This window comes from Entelurus aequoreus, linkage group LG14 (genome assembly GCF_033978785.1).
Source record: "Entelurus aequoreus isolate RoL-2023_Sb linkage group LG14, RoL_Eaeq_v1.1, whole genome shotgun sequence".
Lineage (NCBI taxonomy): Eukaryota > Metazoa > Chordata > Actinopteri > Syngnathiformes > Syngnathidae > Entelurus > Entelurus aequoreus.
Window position 1 is genome coordinate 28,651,729 of NC_084744.1, and position 21,063 is coordinate 28,672,791.

Below are 21,063 nucleotides of genomic sequence, written 5' to 3' on the forward strand. Positions count from 1 at the left end.
CGGAAGACTCCCGGTATTCAGCGCCTCTCCCGATAACCTCCCGGCAGAAATCTTCTCCCGACAAACTCCCGGTATTCAGCCGGAGCTGGAGGCCACTCCCCCTCCAGCTCAATGCGGACCTGAGTGGGGACAGCCTGTTCTCACGTCCGTTTTCCCACAATATAAACAGCTTGCCTGCCCAATGACGTCATAACATCTAGGGCTTTTAGAGAGTAGAGTGCACAACTGCGCACACAAGGAGACGAAGCAGAAGAACGAGGAAGTTACAGACATGGCGACGCCGTTGACGAGCAAGATGAAGAAATACGCTTGCAAGTTCCAAAACGAATGGAAACAAGAATTTCAGTTCATCCAGGACAGTTCGAAGGGGAAGGGGTATGTAATTATGTTGCCTGTACATTTTGTAGAACAGACTTCTCCATTGAACATGGTGGCCGAGTCATGAACGGAGGAGAAGTTAAACAGGACAATACTGCCATCTACTGGATAGCCCCCGGAACACTGAAATTCAAGTACTTATTTTATTTATATGTATAATAAAATAAATATATATATACATATATATATATATATAGCTAGAATTCACTGAAAGTCAAGTATTTCATACATACATACATACATATATATATATATATATATATATATATATATATATATATATATATATATATATATATATATATATGAAATACTTGAGTTGGTGAATTCTAGCTGTAAATCTACTCTCCTATTAACCACGCCCCGCCCCACCCCGACCGCGCCCCCCCCACCCCCCACCTCCCGGTATCGGAGGTCTCAAGGTTGGCAAGTATGCATTAACTCTTCCCCTCTACACCCAAACTGCACTATTAATGGGTACAGTGCTGGCCAAGAAACTTATAATGGCAGAATGGAAGACACCAACTCCTCCATCCTTTCAAAATTGGCTTCATGAACTTGTTTCAGTCATACATATGAAGAAACTGCGATACAACGGACAATCCACTCAAAGAAAATGGGAGGACTCCTGGGGCCCTGTGATGAAATATCTTGACTGCAAAAGTCAATGGACTTGTTTGGTCAGATGGTTAAAGTATGAATTTTTATTATTATTATCAATTTTTTTTGTTGTTATTTTAATTTATTTTCATTTTGGATTTTCTGTAGTTCATGTAAGCGTCTAATGGATTTGTGAATGTGTGTGGAAGTGGGGGTTGTTTTGTTTTGTTGTATTTGCTTTGTCTTTTGTTTTTCCTCTGTTATATGTTTTGGCTGGTGTTATTTTTGGAAAATTATTAATAAAAATATAAATTATAAATGTGGTAAAGGAATGGCTAAATCAGGCTAGAATTAAGGTTTTAGAACGGCCTTCCCAAAGTCCTGACTAAAACGTGTGGACAATGCTGTCAGAAAACCAACAAATTTAGCTGAACTGCACCAATCTTGTCAAGAGGAGTGGTCAAAAATTCAACCAGAAGCTTGTGGATTGCTACCAAAAGCGCCTTATTGCAGTGAAACTTGCCAAGGGACATGTAACCAAATATTAAATATACTTTTGACCCAGCAGATTTGGTCACATTTTTAGTTGACCCATAATACATTCATAAAACAACCAAACTTCAAGAATGTTTTTTGTGACCAACAAGTATGTGCTCCAATCACTCCATCACAAAAAAATAAGAGTTGTAGAAATTATTGGAAACTCAAGACAGCCATGACATGATGTTCTTTACAAGTGTATGTAACCTTTTGACCACGACTGTATGTATATCATATAAAGGTGTTAATCTATGGGATCATTAACAATTAGAAATAAAAATATGTAACACTTCAATATTTCATTCACCTATAAAAAACACTATTATGAATAAGTCTAAAATTGTTTTATGAATATATGTATACACATAAAATGTTTATTGTATGCAAAATATTTTGTGTACTGTTTACTCTCACTAAAACCACGAATGTAAAATATATAATCAATAAATGTAGAGGCATATTAAAAAGATTGTTACACAAACAACAATGTCACACATGTTATATGTGCTGATGTTGTTAGGAAGTCAAAATTAAAGTCTTGACAGTTTATTTCAAATCCTGCAGTTTCATTTGCTGCTGCTGTTCTCACCAGCACACGTGTGTTTTTCAAGCTGGTACTTATAAGAGAATCTTTCACCACACACACTGCAACTCAACACTTTCTCTCCTGTGTGTGTTCTCATGTGTACTTTCAAATTGTGACTTTGTGCAAAACCTTTACTACAGATTGAACAGATACAATATTTTTCTCCAGTGTGTATTCTTCTGTGTTCTTCCATATGTGATCTTTGTACAAAACCTTTACCACAGATTGAACAAGGAAAAGGTTTTTCACCGGTGTGTATTCTCATGTGTACTTTCAAATTGTTACTTTGTACAAAACCTTTACTACAGATTAAACATATAAAAGATGTTTCTCCAGTGTGTAATATTGTGTGTTTTTTCAAACTCTGACTGTGTGTAAAACCTTTACCACATATTGAACAGATAAAAGGTTTTTCTCCGGTGTGTATTCTCATATGTAATTTCAAATTGTGGCTCGTTGCAAAACCTTTACCGCAGACTGAACAGACATAAAGTTTTTCACCAGTGTGCGTTGTCATGTGTACTTTCAAATTGTGACTTAGAACAAAACCTTTACCACAGATTGAACAATCGAAAGGTTTTTCTCCGGTGTGTTTTCTCATATGTAATTTCAAACTCTGACTTTGTGTAAATTCTTTACCGCAGGTTGAGCAAGAAAATGATTTTTCTCCGGTGTGTATTCTCATGTGTACTTTCAAATTTTGACTAAGTACAAAACCTTTACCACAGATTGAACAGATACAAGTTTTTTCTCCGGTGTGTGTTCTCTTGTGTACTTTCAAACTTTGACTGCGTGTGAAACCTTTACCACAGGTTGAGCAAGGGAAAGGTTTTTCTCCAGTGTGTATTCTCATGTGTACTTTCAGATAAGAACGGGAATGAAAGGTTTTGTCACAGTGAGAACATTTCAAGTGGGTGTTGTCAGTGTGACATGTCTTATCATCTTTAGAGTCTTCCTCATCAGCGTCAGGAGAGTGTGACGTTCTGTCGTTACTATCTGATAGTGGAGCTAAGAGCTTGTCTGCTTGTGATCCTCCACAGTGGTCTCCATCAGCTTCTGTTGTCATGTGTTGTGTTGAGCTGCTGCTTGGAGGCTCCGCCTCTCTCTTCTCCTCACTTTCACCTTCGACCTCATCATCTTCACCCTTCACAATAACACTAATCACTGGGAACTCCTCCAACCAGTCAAGCTGCTCTCCCTCCTGACTGATGCTGTGTTCCTCCTCTTCCTCTTTAAAATGGGGGGTCAGTGGGTCCTCGTCTTCCTCTTTAAAGTAGGAGGGCTGTGGCTCCTCCTGCTGCATCCTGAAGCTTCACTTCTTTAGCTCAGGAAGAAGATTTTCTTCACACACGTCTGCAGAACACAAGAAGACAAACGCATGCTTTAAAAACGTCCAGGTTTGCTCAGTCACAAGAGGCATTAAGCACGTTTACATGTACTAAAGAACACCCTTCCTGACTACCTCAGGGCCCCACACACGGTGGATGCTTTTAAAATAGGGCTAAAAACCCACCTTAAAAAAACAAAAAAATCACATAGCTCATTTTTAGGGACCGAGTCCCTTTGGGAAAGAGGACCCTATTGTATTTCTAGCGTTTTATTATTATACCGCCGCCTCTTTGAGCTGTAATTTGACCTCCTTAACATGCTTCAAAACTCACCAAATTGGATACACACATCAGGACTGGCGAAAATTGCGATCTAATCAAAAAACCAAACCCCAAAACTCAAAATTGCGCTCTAGCGCCCATAAGGAAGAAAACACAGACAAAACTGCCTGTAACTCCCAGTAGGAATGTCGTAGAGACATGAAACAAAAACCTCTATGCAGGTCTCACTTAGACCCATACTTGCCAACCCTCCCGTTTTTAGCGGGAGAATCCCGGCATTCAGCGCCTCTCCCGACAACCTCCCGGCCAAGATTTTCTCCCGACAAACTCCCGGTATTAAGCCGGAGCTGGAGGCCACGCCCCCTCCAGCTCAATGCGGACCTGAGTGGGGACAGCTGTTCTCACGTCCGCTTTCCCACAATATAAACAGCTTGCCTGCCCAATGACGTCATAACATCTACGGCTTTTAGAGAGTAGAGTGCACAACAAGGAGAGAGAGTTCTTGGTTTCTTATGTGGGTTTATTGTTAGGCAGTTTCATTAACGTCCTCCCAGCGCGGTAACAACACACAAGTCACGTTTAGTCTACCATAAAGCAGTTCGTCTGCAGTAAACAGCAATGTTGTGACACTCTTAAACAGGACAATACTGTCATCTACTGGATAGCCTGCAGAACACTGAAATTCAAGTATTTTATTTATATGTATAATAAAATAAAAAAAATTAAATATATATATATATATATATATAGCTAGAATTCACTGAAAGTCAAGTATTTCATACACATATATATATATATATATATATATATATATATGAAATACTTGATTTGGTGAATTCTAGCTGTAAATATGGTATAAACGCCCTTAGCCACGCCCCAACCACGCCCCCCCACCCCCGACCACGCTGTTGACGTATTTTCACCTAGCTTCATGTATAGAGGGCTTCAGATTTTCGGCTCAAGTATCCCACAATGCATTGTCAGAAGCCATATTGAAAGGCTAGCGTCATCGTTTATGATAGCGCTACACCTAATATTTCCGAACTGTTCAGTGGAAAATAACATTGCACCGGCTGTGATAAGATGGAGGAGTACTGTGAGTCATTAGATAAGAAGTTCCTACGTCGTTATAAGGAGCAAACAGCCCTAATTGGATGCAAGGATCCGTACAAGATGGACTAGTCTGAGTGGAGCAGAGGACATGGTGTCGTCAAGCCAGCCTAGAGTAATGAGAGAAGTGAGTACTATTTTTATTAATGCAACTACTTTAACAACTACTCCTACTAGTTTAGGGGCCGGTATGGCGTAGTGGGTAGAGCGGCCGTGCCAGAAACCTGAGGGTTACAGGTTCGCCTCTTGACATCCAAATCGCTGCCATTGTGTCCTTGGGCAGGACACTTCACCCTTGCACCCGGTGCCGCTCACACTGGTGAATGAATGATGAATGGTAGGTGGTGGTCGGAGGGGCCGTAGGCGCAAACTGCCAGCCTCGCTTCCGTCAGTCTACCCCAGGGCAGCTGTGGCTACAAATGTAGCTTACCACCACCAGGTGTGAATGAATGATGGGTTCCCACTTCTCTGTGAGCGCTTTGAGTATGTAATTTTATAAAAGCACGATATAAAATCTAATCCATTATTATTATTAACTACTATCAAAGTTCTTTAACCAAGCACATCAAGTTACTGCAAAATGGGGCTTTTATTTATTTTAATTTCACTGGTTGAATGATCAGCAACAATGGGTGTGATACAAACAAAGCCTTCTAATATGGCCGACGGCAATGCATTGTGGGAAATGTAGAAAAATCCGAACCCCTTTAGAGGTGGGTTGCAATCACGTGACCTGGAGGCACATCCGGGCACGTCTGGGTTTCAGGCGATGGTCTAAGTCCCATTAGGCTACTGTTTATTTACCTGAATCAGTGCAGATGTTGGCTTATTTTGAAAGGCAAATATAAAAGTGATAATGAAAAAATATTTAAAATGGGATGGGGTGCATTTTTACTCTCTTAAGAAAAATATCTTTTTAAAGATTTAAACCATTTATCATCACCAACAGGCGACTGCTACCTCACTTCAACTGACACTTATGGTATTTAGATGTGAAAAGATTGGAGGTACATCATGTCTTTACATCTGAGGGGTCCACAAATTAAACGTTAATCCGAGATGACAAATTTGGATTTATTCGTGGATCGCTATGTAACGTATTTGATTGACATAACGAGTGTTGCTGGGATCGTGACGCTAATGACAAAAAGGATAAGTTTGTTTGCAGTTGATTTCCTGCTACAAATATTAGTCTCACCTACAATTCATGTCTGCAGTTGTTTTTATGCTGTGAAGTTCATATTTTGTCTCATTATTTAGCTATAGATGTCCCTGCTGTTCAGCAATGTTTGCTAGCGATATCAAGCTGAAGTGAAGTGAAGTGAATTATATTTATATAGCGCTTTTTCTCTAGTGACTCAAAGCGCTTTACATAGTGAAACCCAATATCTAAGTTACATTTAAACCAGTGTGGGTGGCACTGGGAGCAGGTGGGTAAAGTGTCTTGCCCAAGGACACAACGGCAGTGACTAGAATGGCTGAAGCGGGGATTGAACCTGCAACCCTCAAGTTGCTGGCACGGCCGGTCTACCAACCGAGCTATACCGCCCACAGATCCAGTATAAGCTGTTGAGCCTACCAGATATTTATTAATATAGTTTATTAATACTATTAAGGATATTTTCTTGATGCTAACAAACATCACCAAAGTCGCTATAATGTGCTCATCCGTGTCGAATAAAGAACTTGGCTTTCCTTAACAACAACAACTAAGCTTTTAGTTTCTGTTATGAAAATGGACAGCAAAAATATTGCTTCATGTTGTTCAAGTAGCTTTGTATCCAATTCAAGACCAACCCTCTGTTGCCATACCGTTCTAATTGGTTGATTAAAATATGATTGTGTCAAATGCTTTTGTTAGATTCCATAAACACTGCTGCGTCACACTGTTTACCATCTATTGCATTGGTCATTTCCTACATTATTTTAATTAATGCCATCGATGTTGAAATGTTAGCTCTAAATTGTATTGGTTTTCTGCTATTATTCCACTTTTGATTATGAATTTGTCTAATCTGTTATTGAATAAATTTCAATGATTTTAGGAAATTGTGGAAGTAGAGATACATGTCTGTAGTTTGTAAATTGGTGTTTGTCTCCAGTCTTATAAATCAGTACAACTTTTGTTATTTTAATTTTGTTAAGGAATGTGCCTGTTAGAAACCACAGATAGCTTATATATGTTAGGGCTTCTGAGATTTCTTCAGTGACTTTCTTTTGTTTCCACATCTATTCTGTGACAGTCAGTTGAGGTCTTGGATTTGTACTTCCTTACAATTTACATTTACACTCTATGGAGACAGACCTCGCAAAAATGACTAATGGTCTATTGCTAACGATGGATTCTGATGCGTCATCTTTGTTGCTGCTTCTTGATCTTAGCGCTGCTTTTGATACCGTCGATCATAATACAAACCCCGTTTCCATATGAGTTGGGAAATTGTGTTAGATGTAAATATAAACGGAATACAATGATTTGCAAATCATTGTCAACCCATATTCAGTTGAATATGCTACAAAGACAACATATTTAAAGTTCAAACTGATAAACTTTTTTTTTTTTTTGCAAATAATCATTAAGTTCAGAATTTGATGCCAGCAACACGTGACAAAGAAGTTGGGAAAGGTGGCAATAAATACTGATAAAGTTGAGGAATGCTCATCAAACACTTATTTGGAACATCCCACAGGTGAACAGGCAAATTGGGAACAGGTGGGTGCCATGATTGGGTATAAAAGTAGATTCCATGAAATGCTCAGTCATTCACAAACAAGGATGGGGCGAGGGTCACCACTTTGTCAACAAATGCGTGAGCAAATTGTTGAACAGTTTAAGAAAAACCTTTCTCAACCAGCTATTGCAAGGAATTTAGGGATTTCACCATCTATGGTCCGTAATATCATCAAAGGGTTCAGAGAATCTGGAGAAATCACTGCACGTAAGCAGCTAAGCCCGTGACCTTTGATCCCTCAAGCTGTACTGCATCAACAAGTGACATCAGTGTGTAAAGGATATCACCACATGGGCTCAGGAACACTTCAGAAACCCACTGTCAGTAACTACAGTTGGTCGCTACATCTGGAAGTGCAAGTTAAAACTCTCCTATGCAAGGCGAAAACCGTTTATCAACAACACCCAGAAATGCAGTCGGCTTCGCTGGGCCTGAGCTCATCTAAGATGGACTGATACAAGTGGAAAAGTGTTCTGTGGTCTGACGAGTCCACATTTCAAATTGTTTTTGGAAACTGTGGATGTCGTGTCCTCCGGACCAAAGAGGAAAAAAAACATCCGGATTGTTATAGGCGCAAAGTGTAAAAGCCAGCATGTGTGATGGTATGGGGGTGTATTAGTGCCCAAGACATGGGTAACTTACACATCTTTGAAGGCGCCATTAATGCTGAAAGGTACATACAGGTTTTGGAGCAACATGTTGCCATCCAAGCAACGTTACCATGGACGCCCCTGCTTATTTCAGCAAGACAATGCCAAGTCATGTGTTACATCAACGTGGCTTCATAGTAAAAGAGTGCGGGTACTAGACCGGCCTGCCTGTAGTCCAGACCTGTCTCCCATTGAAAATGTGTGGCGCATTATGAAGCCTAAAATAGCACAACGGAGACCCCCGGACTGTTGAAGAACTTAAGCTGTACATCAAGCAAGAATGGGAAAGAATTCCACCTGAGAAGCTTCAAAAATGTGTCTCCTCAGTTCCCAAACGTTTACTGAGTGTTGTTAAAAGGAAAGGCCATGTAACACAGTGGTGAGAATGTCCTTTCCCAACTACTTTGGCACGTGTTGCAGCCATGAAATTCTAAGTTAATTATTATTTGCAAAAAAAAAATTAAGTTTATGAGTTTGAACATCAAATATCTTGTCTTTGTAGTGCATTCAACTGAATATGGGTTGAAAAGGATTTGCAAATCATTGTACTCCGTTTATATTTACATCTAACACAATTTCCCAACTCATATGGAAACGGGGTTTGTATTTTATTAGAGCGTATCAAAACACGTATTGGTATGTCAGACTTAGCCTTGTCTTGGTTTAACTCTTATCTTACTGACAGGATGCAGTGTGTCTCCCATAACAATGTGACCTTGGACTATGTTAAGGTAACGTGTGGAGTTCCCCAGGGTTCGGTTCTTGGCCCTGCACTCTTTAGCATCTACATGCTGCCGCTAGGTGACATCATACGCAAATACGGTGTTAGCTTTCACTGTTATGCTGATGACACCCAACTCTACATTCCCCTAAAGCTGACCAACACGCCAGATTGTAGTCAGCTGGAGGCGTGTCTTAATGAAATCAAACAACGGATGTCCGCTAACTTTTTGCAACTCAACGCCAAGAAAACGGAAATGCTGATTATCGGTCCTGCTCGACACCAACATCTATTTAATAATACCACCTTAACATTTGACAACCAAACAATTACACCAGGCGACTTGGTAAAGAATCTGGGTATTATCTTCGACCCAACTCTCTCGTTTGAGTCACACATTAAGAGTGTTACTAAAACGGCCTTCTTTCATCTCCGTAATATCGCTAAAATTCGTTCCATTTTGTCCACTAGCAACGCTGAGATCATTATTCATGCGTTTGTCACGTCTCGTCTCGATTACTGTAACGTATTATTTTGGGGTCTCCCTATGTCTAGCATTAAAAGATTACAGTTGGTACAAAATGCGGCTGCTAGACTTTTGACAAGAACAAGAAAGTTTGATAATATTACGCCTGTACTGTATATACCTTTATATACTGTACATATATATACGCCTATACTGGCTCACCTGCACTGGCTTCCTGTGCACTTAATATGTGACTTTAAGGTTTTACTACTTACGTATAAAATACTACACGGTCTAGCTCCATCCTATCTTGCCGATTGTATTGTATCATATGTCCCGGCAAGAAATCTGTGTTCAAAGAACTCTGGCTTATTAGTGATTCCCAGAGCCCAAAAAAAGTCTGCGGGCTATAGAGCGTTTTCTATTGGGGCTCCAGTACCCTGGAATGTCCCCCGGTAACAGTTAGAGATGCTACCTCAGTAGAAGCATTTAAGCCCCATCTTAAAACTCATTTGTATACTCTAGCCTTTAAATAGACCCCCTTTTTAGACCAGTTGATCTGCCGTTTCTTTTCTTTTCTGCTTTGCCCCCCTCTCCCTTGTGGAGAGGGGGGGGGGGGGGGCACAGGTCCGGTGGCCATGGATGAAGTGCTGGCTGTCCAGAGTCGGGACCCGGGGTGGACCGCTCGCCTGTGTATCGGTTAGGAACATCTCTGCGCTGCTGACCCGTCTCCGCTCGGTATGGTCTCCTGCTGGCCCCACTATGGACTGGACTCTCACTATTATGTTAGATCCACTACGGACTGGACTTTCACAATATTATGCTAGACCCACTCCATTGCACCGGTCTCCTCTAGAGGGGAGTGGGGTCACCCACATCTGCAGTCCTCTCCAAGGTCTCTCATTGTCATCCCACTGGGTTGAGTTTTTCCTTGCTCTGATGTGGGATCTGAACCGAGGATGTCGTTGTGGCTTGTGCAGCCCTTTGAGACACTTGTGATTTAGGGCTATATAAATAAACATTGATTGATTGATTGATTTCAACTTAATTATTTTCCTCTGATGTTTCATGTCCTTTACTGAGAGCTCCTCAGACTTCTTTATATGTTTCACTGTCAATCAAATTAATCATGATGTCAGAAATATGTCATATTGGTCACGCTCCCACCGCCACATATATAGTGGCAATCTGGAAGAAACGCTGTAATATCAAAAACAACCTCAATTTCAATGTTTGTTCATCTCTAATTTGAAGGACAGTTTATATATCTGCCAATTTAAAGGGGTAATGCACTTTTTTTCTATCATCCATTATCCTTATGTAAGCCAAGAAGACATGTTTTTTCTTTTTTATACATTCTACATTGTAAATAAACTTTAGTTGGTTTAGAATGCATTAAAAAATAAAAACGTGTGTATTATTCTTAGGTAATACGATCTCCGATCGGTCCCTGAAGTGTACATAAATGTGATTGGCACATGTGACATGAAACTTCCTGTTTATCGTTGCCAGATATGTTAACGGTTCAGTGTTTCCCATAAACTGCCAAGATACCTGTGGCGGTGGGGGCGTGGCCATGGGCGTGGCCACAATGACATAATCGAGTAATTTGCATAATTGACTACAATGATATGATTTTTTCTAAAAAGGCTAAAAAAATCTGTACTTACTAATTAATGATAACAGTTTTGTTTTAAACGTCCATCCATCCATCCATCCATCTTACAATATAATTACAACACTTTTATGTACATATTTACATACAGATTTGAGCAATAAGTTATTCACTGAAATATATTTATTAATTGTGGTTCTTACAAAAAATATATCTTATTAAATATAAAAGCTAAAATGTCTCTTAAAGCTCTGCCCCTTTAATTAGTGCATACTAAATAATTTAACTTTAGCCTACTACTACAACCATATTATTTACCAGCAACATAAAGTGAAACAGAGCCAGAGGTGTCCGTCAATAACAAACAGAAAACAGTAGTGGTCAAATACAAATAAGGCAACAAGAGAAGTATCCTACACTTCTCTTTTGTAAAGTAAATCTGAACAGCCTATATGGGCATCTGCATCAACTATATGATTTGCCTGAGAAGCTGGACAGGACAAAAAAAAAAAAAAAGATTATTTGTGGCGGACGTAATTCTTTCGTGGCAGGCCGCCACAAATAAATGAATATGTGGGAAACACTGCGGTTATTCCCAAGAGTTGTGAATAAAACTACAGTTAGCAGCACGTCAAGTGTCAGCTCAACTTATTTTCCACAGTACGGAACAAGACATGGTGTCAGAATAAAAGGAAAGACGAACTTAGCAACAAGATGGACACCGCCGAAGTTCCGTCACCTCGTATGGATTGGGATGCGAGTGGAGTTGATGTTTTCTGGTCTTTTGAGGAAAAGAGGAGAGGACGAAAAGTGCAGCTACCTTCTCATTTGGCTCGGCGAAAGAGGCCGGGACATACTGTATATAACACATGGACACTTACAGACGATGAACAAAAGGTACTGAATGAACTATGAGCGCTATGAAGCACATACATCATGCCAAAATCAAACATATTTGCTCGTTATAAATTTCACGAAAAAGTACAAGGAGCTAACGAGCCATTTGAACAGTTTCTGACGGATCTGAGACTGCTTGTGAAGGACTGTAATTATGCAAACAAGGAGGAGATTGTGAGAGACCATGTCGTGTTTGGGATCCAGTCACCTAAAGTAAGAGAAAAGCTACTGAGTGTCGGTTACGATTTGACATTGGATAAAGCTATAGACATCATCAGGTCTCATGACATGCCACACGCACATCTCAAAATTATAGCTAACGGCAACAGCGGCCTGCACGAGCAGACTGTCCATGCTGTCAGTCGCCATTATTCAAAGAAGACAGCTTGGAAAACGCAATAGAGAACACCTACAGACCTGATGGTGACAGAGAGCGTCATAAAAGTTGTGGCTACTGCGGAAACAAGCCTCATGGAGCAAAAGACAGCTGTCCAGCCAAAGGTAAACACTGCAAGATATGCAGCAAATGGAATAATTTTGCAAAAGTATGCCTCTCAAAGCAAAGTACAGGAGTGCACACTGTAAGTGAAATTGACTCACTCAGCAAGACAGACAGTGAAGACTTGTTTATTGATGCAGTTCCGCGAGGCAGCAGTAACAAAAGAGAAATTGAACAGGCATATGCAAATGTGTTGTTTGGACCAAGTAAAACTACTGTTACCTTTAAGCTAGACACTGGAGCCTCAGATAATGTCAATCCCACTAATGTTATCCAAAAGCTTGGGATACAGGACACACTACAACCAACAACACTCCCGCTCTATGGCTATGGGGGTGAGAGGCTATCCGTCAGAGGAAAACGCAACATTAAATGCCAGTATAAAAGCATTCATCTGACATTAAAAGGGCCACATCGTTGACACACAAGCTCCTCCAGTGTTAGGATTTAAAGCCTGTTTGGACTTTGGACTCATTAAACTTATACTGTCTGTGCACAGGTCACCTGAGACATTGGTTATGGATGAGTTTGCTGATGTGTTCACAGGAATAGGACTGTTTCCTGGAGAGTGCACAATTCACATTAAACCCGAAGCAGTACCTGTAGTACACCCACCTAGGCGCGTCCCTTTGGCCCTTCGTGACCGCCTCAAGAAGGAATTACAAAACATGGAAAAACAAGACATTGTGAAAGTCACTGAACCAACTGAATGGGTTAATTCAATGGTAGAAGCAGAAAAACTACGCACAGGAAATCCGAGAGTATGTCTGGATCCAAGGGACCTAAATAAAGTCATCAAACGCCCGCACTACCCCTTACCTACCCTTGGGGACACCACATCCAAATTGGCAAGAGCCGGTTTCTTCAGTGTAATGAATGCAAGGCCTGGCTACTGGGCCATCAAGCGCTCAGATGAGTCCTCAAAGCTGACAACCTTCAACACTGTTTTTGGACGATACGGATTCCTCCGCTTACCTTTTGGACTGATCTCTGCTCAACGAGACTTATGAGGGTTTGCAGGGTTTCACAGCAATAGTCGATGATATCCTCCTCTATGGCAAGGCTAAAGAAGAACATGATACCAACCTCCGTGCCATGTTGCAGCACTACAAGGGGCGAGGAGTTAAGCTCAACCCAGATAAGAGTAAAATCTGTGCCACTGAAGTCAGATACTTTGGGCACAGAATCACCAAGAGTAGAATCAAGCCTGATCCAGCAAAGATTGTAGCTGTGAGGGACATAGAACCACCAAGAGACAAAGGTGAGCTGTAAAAAAATTATTGGCGTGATTAACTATTTGTCCAAATTTTCCCCTGGACTGTCTGATGTCAATACACCCATGCGTTAACCTGACTCTCACCAGCTCCACACAAGGATCTGGGAGTTCTCAATAGGACATGTATTTCAGAAGGCGGGGCATTGTAAAAAAAAATAATTGTATGTGATTGGATAAACCACTTGTCCGTTATCTTGAATGACGTGCTACTTCAACCACTCACATCGAAATCAACCTGTGACGCTGATGAATGCTGGGAAATCCAAACCCGGTCAGAAGAAGAGCCAAAACATCCTTGCCACCAATAAATGCCTTGAAAACTGTTCTCTGTTCATCTTTTAAAGAATTAATATTCGATAGATTCGACAAAACAGTTGCAATAGCAGAATCAATGTCAGCAAACGACACAGCGAGGGCTGCGTGCCGCCATTGTTGTTTGAATCAAACAGCGCTTCGGCGCTGCGTCACATCTATGAAATCTCGCCCGGCAATCCTGATTGGCTCATTATTTTTTGCTATCTTGAAGGAGTTTGCAATGCCTTCGAGCCCACACCCTTGTGTGGAGCTCAGCGAACTACGAGGGTGAGAGTCAGGTTACCCATGCGTCACCTGTTAAAAGATTTGAGTGAATTCAGATGGGATGAAAAACAGGAGGAAGCATTCGGAAAAATTAAAGAGCTGCTCAATCAGGAACCAGGTCCGGTGTTAAAATATTTTCACCCGAGCAAGGAACTCAGACTCCATGTTGACGCATCAAAATATGGATTAGGGGCAGTATTGTTACAAGAAGGAAAGCCCATAGGCTATGCATCTAAGTCACTAACTGATTGTGAAGTCAACCATGCACTAATTGAGAAGGAGCTATATGCTATTCTGTTTGGGCGCAAGCGTTTCCACCAGTACATATATGGTCGCCACATCACCGTGGAAAGTGACCAAAAGCCACTTGAATCCACTTTGCGAAAACCACTTGCAGCAGCGCCTCCAAGGTTACAAAGAATGATGCTTCAGCTACAGAGGTATGACTTCACAATCACTCACAGACCAGGCAAAGACATTCCTGTCGCAGACACTCTCACGAAAAAGTCACTGCCTGACAAGGACACCAGCCTCAGTGAAGGTATGGACATGCAGACTTGAAGACATCAAGGCAGAGACTGGAAAGGATGCTCAACTCATCTTGCTGAGAAGGACAATTAAAGGCCTACTGAAATTATTTTTATTTATTTAAACGGGAATAGCAGATCCATTCTATGTGTCATACTTTATCATTTCGCGATATTGCCATATTTCTGCTGAAAGGATTTAGTAGAGAAAATCGACGATAAAGTTCGCAACTTTTGCTCGCTGATTAAAAAAAGCCTTGCCTGTACCGGAAGTAGCGTGACGTCACAGGAGGTAATATTCCTCACAATTTTCCTTTGTTTACAATGGAGCGAGAGAGATTCGGAGCGAGAGAGATTCGGAGCGACAAAGCGACGATTACCCCATTAATTTGAGCGAGGATGAAAGATTTGTGGATGAGGAACGTGAGAGTGAAGAACTAGAGGCAGTGCAGGACGTATCTTTTTTCACTCTGACCGTAACTTATGTACAAGCTGGCTCATTGGATTCCGAACTCTCTCCTTTTTCTATTGTGGATCACGGATTTGTATTTTAAACCACCTCGGATACTATATCCTCTTGAAAATGAGAGTCGAGCACGCGAAATGGACATTCACAGTGACTTTTATCTCCACGACAATACATCGGTGACACACTTAGCTACTGAGCTAACGTGATAGCATCGTTCTCAAATGCAGATAGAAACAAAATACATAAATCCCTGACTGGAAGGATAGACAGAAGATCAACAATACTATTAAACCATGTACATGTAACTACACGGTTAATAATTCTCAGCCTGGTAAAGCTTAACAATGCTGTTGCTAACGACGCTAAGGCTAACTTAGCAACTTAGCAACCGGACCTCACAGAGCTATGATAAAAACATTAGCGCTCCACCTACGCCAGCCAGCCCTCATCTGCTCCTCAACAGCCGTGCTCACCTGCGTTCCAGCGATCGACGGCGCGACGAAGGACTTCATCCGTGGGTTTGGCGGCTAGCATCGGTTAGGCGTCTGCTATCCAAGTAAGTAGTCCTTATTGTGTTGCTACAGCCAGCCGCTAATACACCAATCCCACCTACAACGTTCTTCTTTGCAGCCTCCATTGTTCATTAAACAAATTGCAAAAGATTCACCAACACAGATGTCCAGAATATTGTGGAACTATGAAATGAAAACAGAGCTTTTTCTACGGGCTCCGAATACTTCCCTTGTCCTCGTGACGTCACGCGCATACGTCAGCATAATAAAACGTTTTTAACCAGAAGTTTGGCGGGAAATTTAAAATTGCACTTTATAAGTTAACCCGGCCGTATTGGCATGTGTTGCAATGTTAAGATTTCATCATTGATATATAAACTATCAGACTGCGTGGTCGGTAGTAGTGGCTTTCAGTAGGCCTTTAAGTCAGGATGGCCTGAGGAGAGGAAACTATGCCCTCAGAACATAGTGGAATATTGGAACCACTATGTTCAAGAGGGAAAAAATCATCATACCCAACTCACTGCGCCCAGAGATGTTATCCCGTATCCATTCAGGTCACATGGGTATGGAAAAGTACAAACAAAGAGCGTGTGAAATCATCTTCTGGCCTGGGATGAACAAACAGATTGAGGAGTTAGTTGGGAAATGCCACATCTGCAATGAACATAAACCGTCCAACACTAAAGAGCCAATGAGAAGTCATAAGATCCCAGACAGGCCATGACAAACAGTGGCTACTGACCTGTTCACTTGGAACAATGAGGATTATTTAGTCACAGTAGACTATTACAGCAGATACTTTGAGCTAGACAGATTACACAGCACCACAGCTGCTGCTGTTATACATAAGATGAAATCTTCTTTTGCAAGACACAGGATACCAGAGACTGTTGTATCAGACAATGGTCCACAGTACAGATGTAGAGAGTTTGAGGGTTTAGCCAACACATGGGGGTTCACACACATGACCTCCAGCCCATGCTATCCTCAAAGTAACGGCTTAGCCGAGAAGTCTGTTCACATTGCAAAGTCCCTTGTGGAAAAGGCCAAAGCTGATCAGAAAGACCCTTATCAGAATCTGCTTGAGTATCGCAATACCCCAGTAGACAATTTCAAATCATCAGTTCAGCTGCTCATGAGTCGTCGCACACGCTCAATCCTGCTTAACACCCAAAACCATCAGCCACTAAGATGTTCACATCATGAGAACCCACAAACAACACCAGCAGAAGAAATACTATGACAGATCAGCTAAGCAGATGTCACCTCTGCATGAGGGACAATACATCCGCTTTCAGGAGAAAGGCTATTGGAAACCAGCAGTTGTCATTCGTTCAGCTGATACTGAAATATAGCACATACGCGCACGAGGAGGACAAGAATACAGGCGAAACAGACAACATCACCTGGACACAACAGAGACACTGACCACTCAGACTGAAAAAAACACCAAATATGACACACAGCATACATTACACACAACACACCTCAAAGATAACAGGAGAGACAGCCCCACAGGCTGTGCGGTATCAGACAATCTCTGGACGCGAGGTTAAGCCCATAGTTGTTATGGACTTACAGTATATAAATATGCTCAATGAAGTTCAGATACATATAAGTCAATGATATTGTGATTGTGTTCTACTTACAATATGTAATCCAGAATGACATTTGAGCAAGTTAAGTGATAATTGAAATATGTTTCCTTTATGGCAGTCATACATGCGCTACTTTAATTTCAATACGTATCAGCAAGGGTTTATTACACAGAAAGAGCTATCCTTGGATGTTGTGTTTCATATTTTTCTTAAAAGAAGGGGGGTGTAATATTCTTAGGTAATACGATCTCCGATCGGGCCCTGAAGTGTACATAAATGTGATTGGCACATGTGACTTCCTGGTTATCGTTGCCAGATATGTTAACGGTTATTCCCAAGAGTCGTGAATAAAAGTACATATAGCAGCACGTCTTGTGTTGGCTCATCTTATTTTCCACAGTACGGAACAAGACAATGTGTGCTTGTCTTTAGAGATATCCGATATTATCGGCCGATAAATGCTTTAAAATGTAATATCGGAAATTATCGGTATCAATTTTTATTATTATCGGTATCGGTTTTTAAAAAAATTTTTTTTAATTAAATCAACATAAAAAAACACAAGATACACTTACAATCAGCACACCAACCCAAAAAACCTCAGTGTTTCCCATAAACTGCCAAGATACCTGTGGCGGTGGGGGCGTGGCTATGGGCGTGGTCACCATGACATCATCGAGTAATTTGCATAATTTACTACAATGATATGATTTTCTCTAAAAAGGCTCAAAAAATGTATACTTACTAATTAATAATAACAGTTTTGTTTTAAACATCCATCCATCCATCCATTTTACAATATAATTACAACACTTTATGTACATATTTATATACAGATTTGAACAATAAGTTATTCACTGAAATATATTTATTAATTGTGGTTCTTACAAAAAATATATCTTATAAAAATATAAAAGCTAAAATGTCTCTTAAAGCTCTGCCCCTTTAATTAGTGCATACTAAATAATTTAACTTTAGCCTACTACTACAACCATATTATTTACCAGCAACATAAAGTGAAACAGAGGCAGAGGTGTCCTGCCACAGTCAGTAACAAATAAACAGAAAACAGTAGTGGTGGTAGATAGACACAAAGCTTCATCAAACATCTGATCCACTGAACAAAGAGCTCCAAAAATCTTGATCCTACACTTCTCTTTTGTAAAGTAAATCTGAACAGCCTATATGGGCATCTACATCAACTATATGATTTGCCTGAGAAGCTTCACAGGACACAAATTTTTTTTTTTTTTTTAAACTTTTTTTTTTTTTTGTGGCGGCCTTAATGAATGTGTGGGAAACACTGAACCTCCCCCCCCCATTTACACTCATTCACACAAAAGGGTTGTTTCTTTCTGTTAATATTCTGGTTCCTACATTATATATCAATATATATCAATACAGTCTGCAAGGAATACAGTCCGTAAGCACACATGATTGTGCGTGCTGCTGGTCCACTAATAGTACTAACCTTTAACAGTTAATTTTACTCATTTTCATTAATTACTAGATTCTATGTAACTATTCTTATATTGTTTTACTTTCTTTTTTATTCAAGAAAATGTTTTTAATTTATTTATCTTATTTTTTATTTTTTTTTAAAAGGACCTTATCTTCACCATACCTGGTTGTCCAAATTAGGCATAACAATGTGTTAATTCCACGACTGTACATATCGGTTGATATCGGTATCGGTAATTAAGAGTTGGACAATATCGGAATATCGGCAAAAAGACATTATCGGACATCCCTACTTGTCTTACGGGGTTGTGAATGATTACACAATTTAGAAAAGTGAAGTTTCACTTTAAATTAGAAATATAGAATAAACATATCATGTGACAAGAACATGAATGTGATTAAATAACCTTAATACTGTCCTGACGCCATGATTATGTTCGGGATTTCCCTTTTAAAGGGAAAAGTCCACCCGGGTTTTTCTGTCTAAATGACTGTCTGTATAAAGTGATGAGACAAAAAATAAGTTTTAACAGTTTATTCTACAAATGGACTGGAATATGCAACTCATTTTTACGGGTAGTTAAATTTGACGGTTGCAAGACCCCGTTGCAAATACCAGACGTACAAACCCCGTTTCCATATGAGTTGGGAAATTGTGTTAGATGTAAATATAAACGGAATACAATGATTTGCAAATCCTTTTCAACCCATATTCAATTGAATGCACTACAAAGACAACATATTTGATGTTCAAACTCATAAACTTTATTTTTTTTTGCAAATAATAATTAACTTAGAATTTCATGGCTGCAACACGTGACAAAGTAGTTGGGAAAGGGCATGTTCACCACTGTGTTACATGGCCTTTCCTTTTAACAACACTCAGTAAACGTTTGGGAACTGAGGAGACACATTTTTGAAGCTTCTCAGGTGGAATTCTTTCCCATTCTTGCTTGATGTACAGCTTAAGTTGTTCAACAGTCCGGGGGTCTCCGTTGTGCTATTTTAGGCTTCATAATGCGCCACACATTGTCAATGGGAGACAGGTCTGGACTACAAGCAGGCCAGTCTAGTACCCGCACTCTTTTACTATGAAGCCACCTTGATGTAACACATGGCTTGGCATTGTCTTGCTGAAATAAGCAGGGGCGTCCATGGTAACGTTGCTTGGATGGCAACATATGTTGCTCCAAAACCTGTATGTACCTTTCAGCATTAATGGCGCCTTCACAGATGTGTAAGTTACCCATGTCTTGGGCACTAATACACCCCCATACCATCACACATGCTGGCTTTTACACTTTGCGCCTATAACAATCCGAATGGTTCTTTTCCTCTTTGGTCCGGAGGACACGACATCCACAGTTTCCAAAAACAATTTGAAATGTGGACTTGTCAGACCACAGAACACTTTTCTACTTTGCATCAGTCCATCTTAGATGAGCTCAGGCCCAGCGAAGCCGACGGCGTTTCTGGGTGTTGTTGATAAACGGTTTTTGCCTTGCATAGGAGAGTTTTAACTTGCACTTACAGATGCAGCGACCAACTGTAGTTACTGACAGTGGGTTTCTGAAGTGTTCCTGAGCCCATGTGGTGATATCCTTTACACACTGATGTCGCTTGTTGATGCAGTACAGCCTGAGGGATGGAAGGTCACGGGCTTAGCTGCTTACGTGCAGTGATTTCTCCAGATTCTCTGAACCCTTTGATGATATTACGGAGCGTAGATGGTGAAATCCCTAAATTCCTTGCAATAGCTGGTTGAGAAAGGTTTTTCTTAAACTGTTCAACAATTTGCTCACACTTTTGTTGACAAAGTGGTGACCCTCGCCCCATCCTTGTTTGTGAATGACTGAGCATTTCATGGAATCTACTTTTATACCCAATCATGGCACCCACCTGTTCCCAATTTGCCTGTTCACCTGTGGGATGTTCCAAATAAGTGTTTGATGAGCATTCCTCAACTTTATCAGTATTTATTGTCACCTTTCCCAACTTCTTTGTCACGTGTTGCTGGCATCAAATTCTAAAGTTATGATTATTTGCAACAAAAAAAAAGGTTTATCAGTTTGAACATCAAATATGTTGTCTTTGTAGCATATTCAACTGAAAATGGCTTGAAAATGATTTGCAAATCATTGAATTCCGTTTATATTTACATCTAACACAATTTCCCAACTCATATGGAAACGGGGTTTGTACATGAATCATCCTCACAAGACAACCCAACTTCT

At 40.5% G+C, this 21,063-nt stretch overlaps 2 protein-coding genes across 3 annotated transcripts in view; both read right to left on the minus strand.

Annotated features, from left to right (window-relative positions):
- LOC133664603 (oocyte zinc finger protein XlCOF6-like) overlaps positions 1-21,063 on the minus strand; it is a 175,338-nt gene that overhangs the window by 34,885 nt on the left and 119,390 nt on the right. The window lies entirely within an intron of this gene.
- LOC133664661 (gastrula zinc finger protein XlCGF28.1-like) overlaps positions 1,495-21,063 on the minus strand; it is a 20,147-nt gene continuing 578 nt past the window's right edge. For both annotated transcript variants that reach the window (XM_062069486.1, XM_062069487.1), the window contains exon 3: positions 1,495-3,457. In XM_062069486.1, the coding sequence (XP_061925470.1) occupies positions 2,085-3,407 (1,323 nt within the window). In that variant the 5' untranslated portion in view covers positions 3,408-3,457 and the 3' untranslated portion in view covers positions 1,495-2,084. The remainder of the gene's footprint in view (positions 3,458-21,063) is intronic.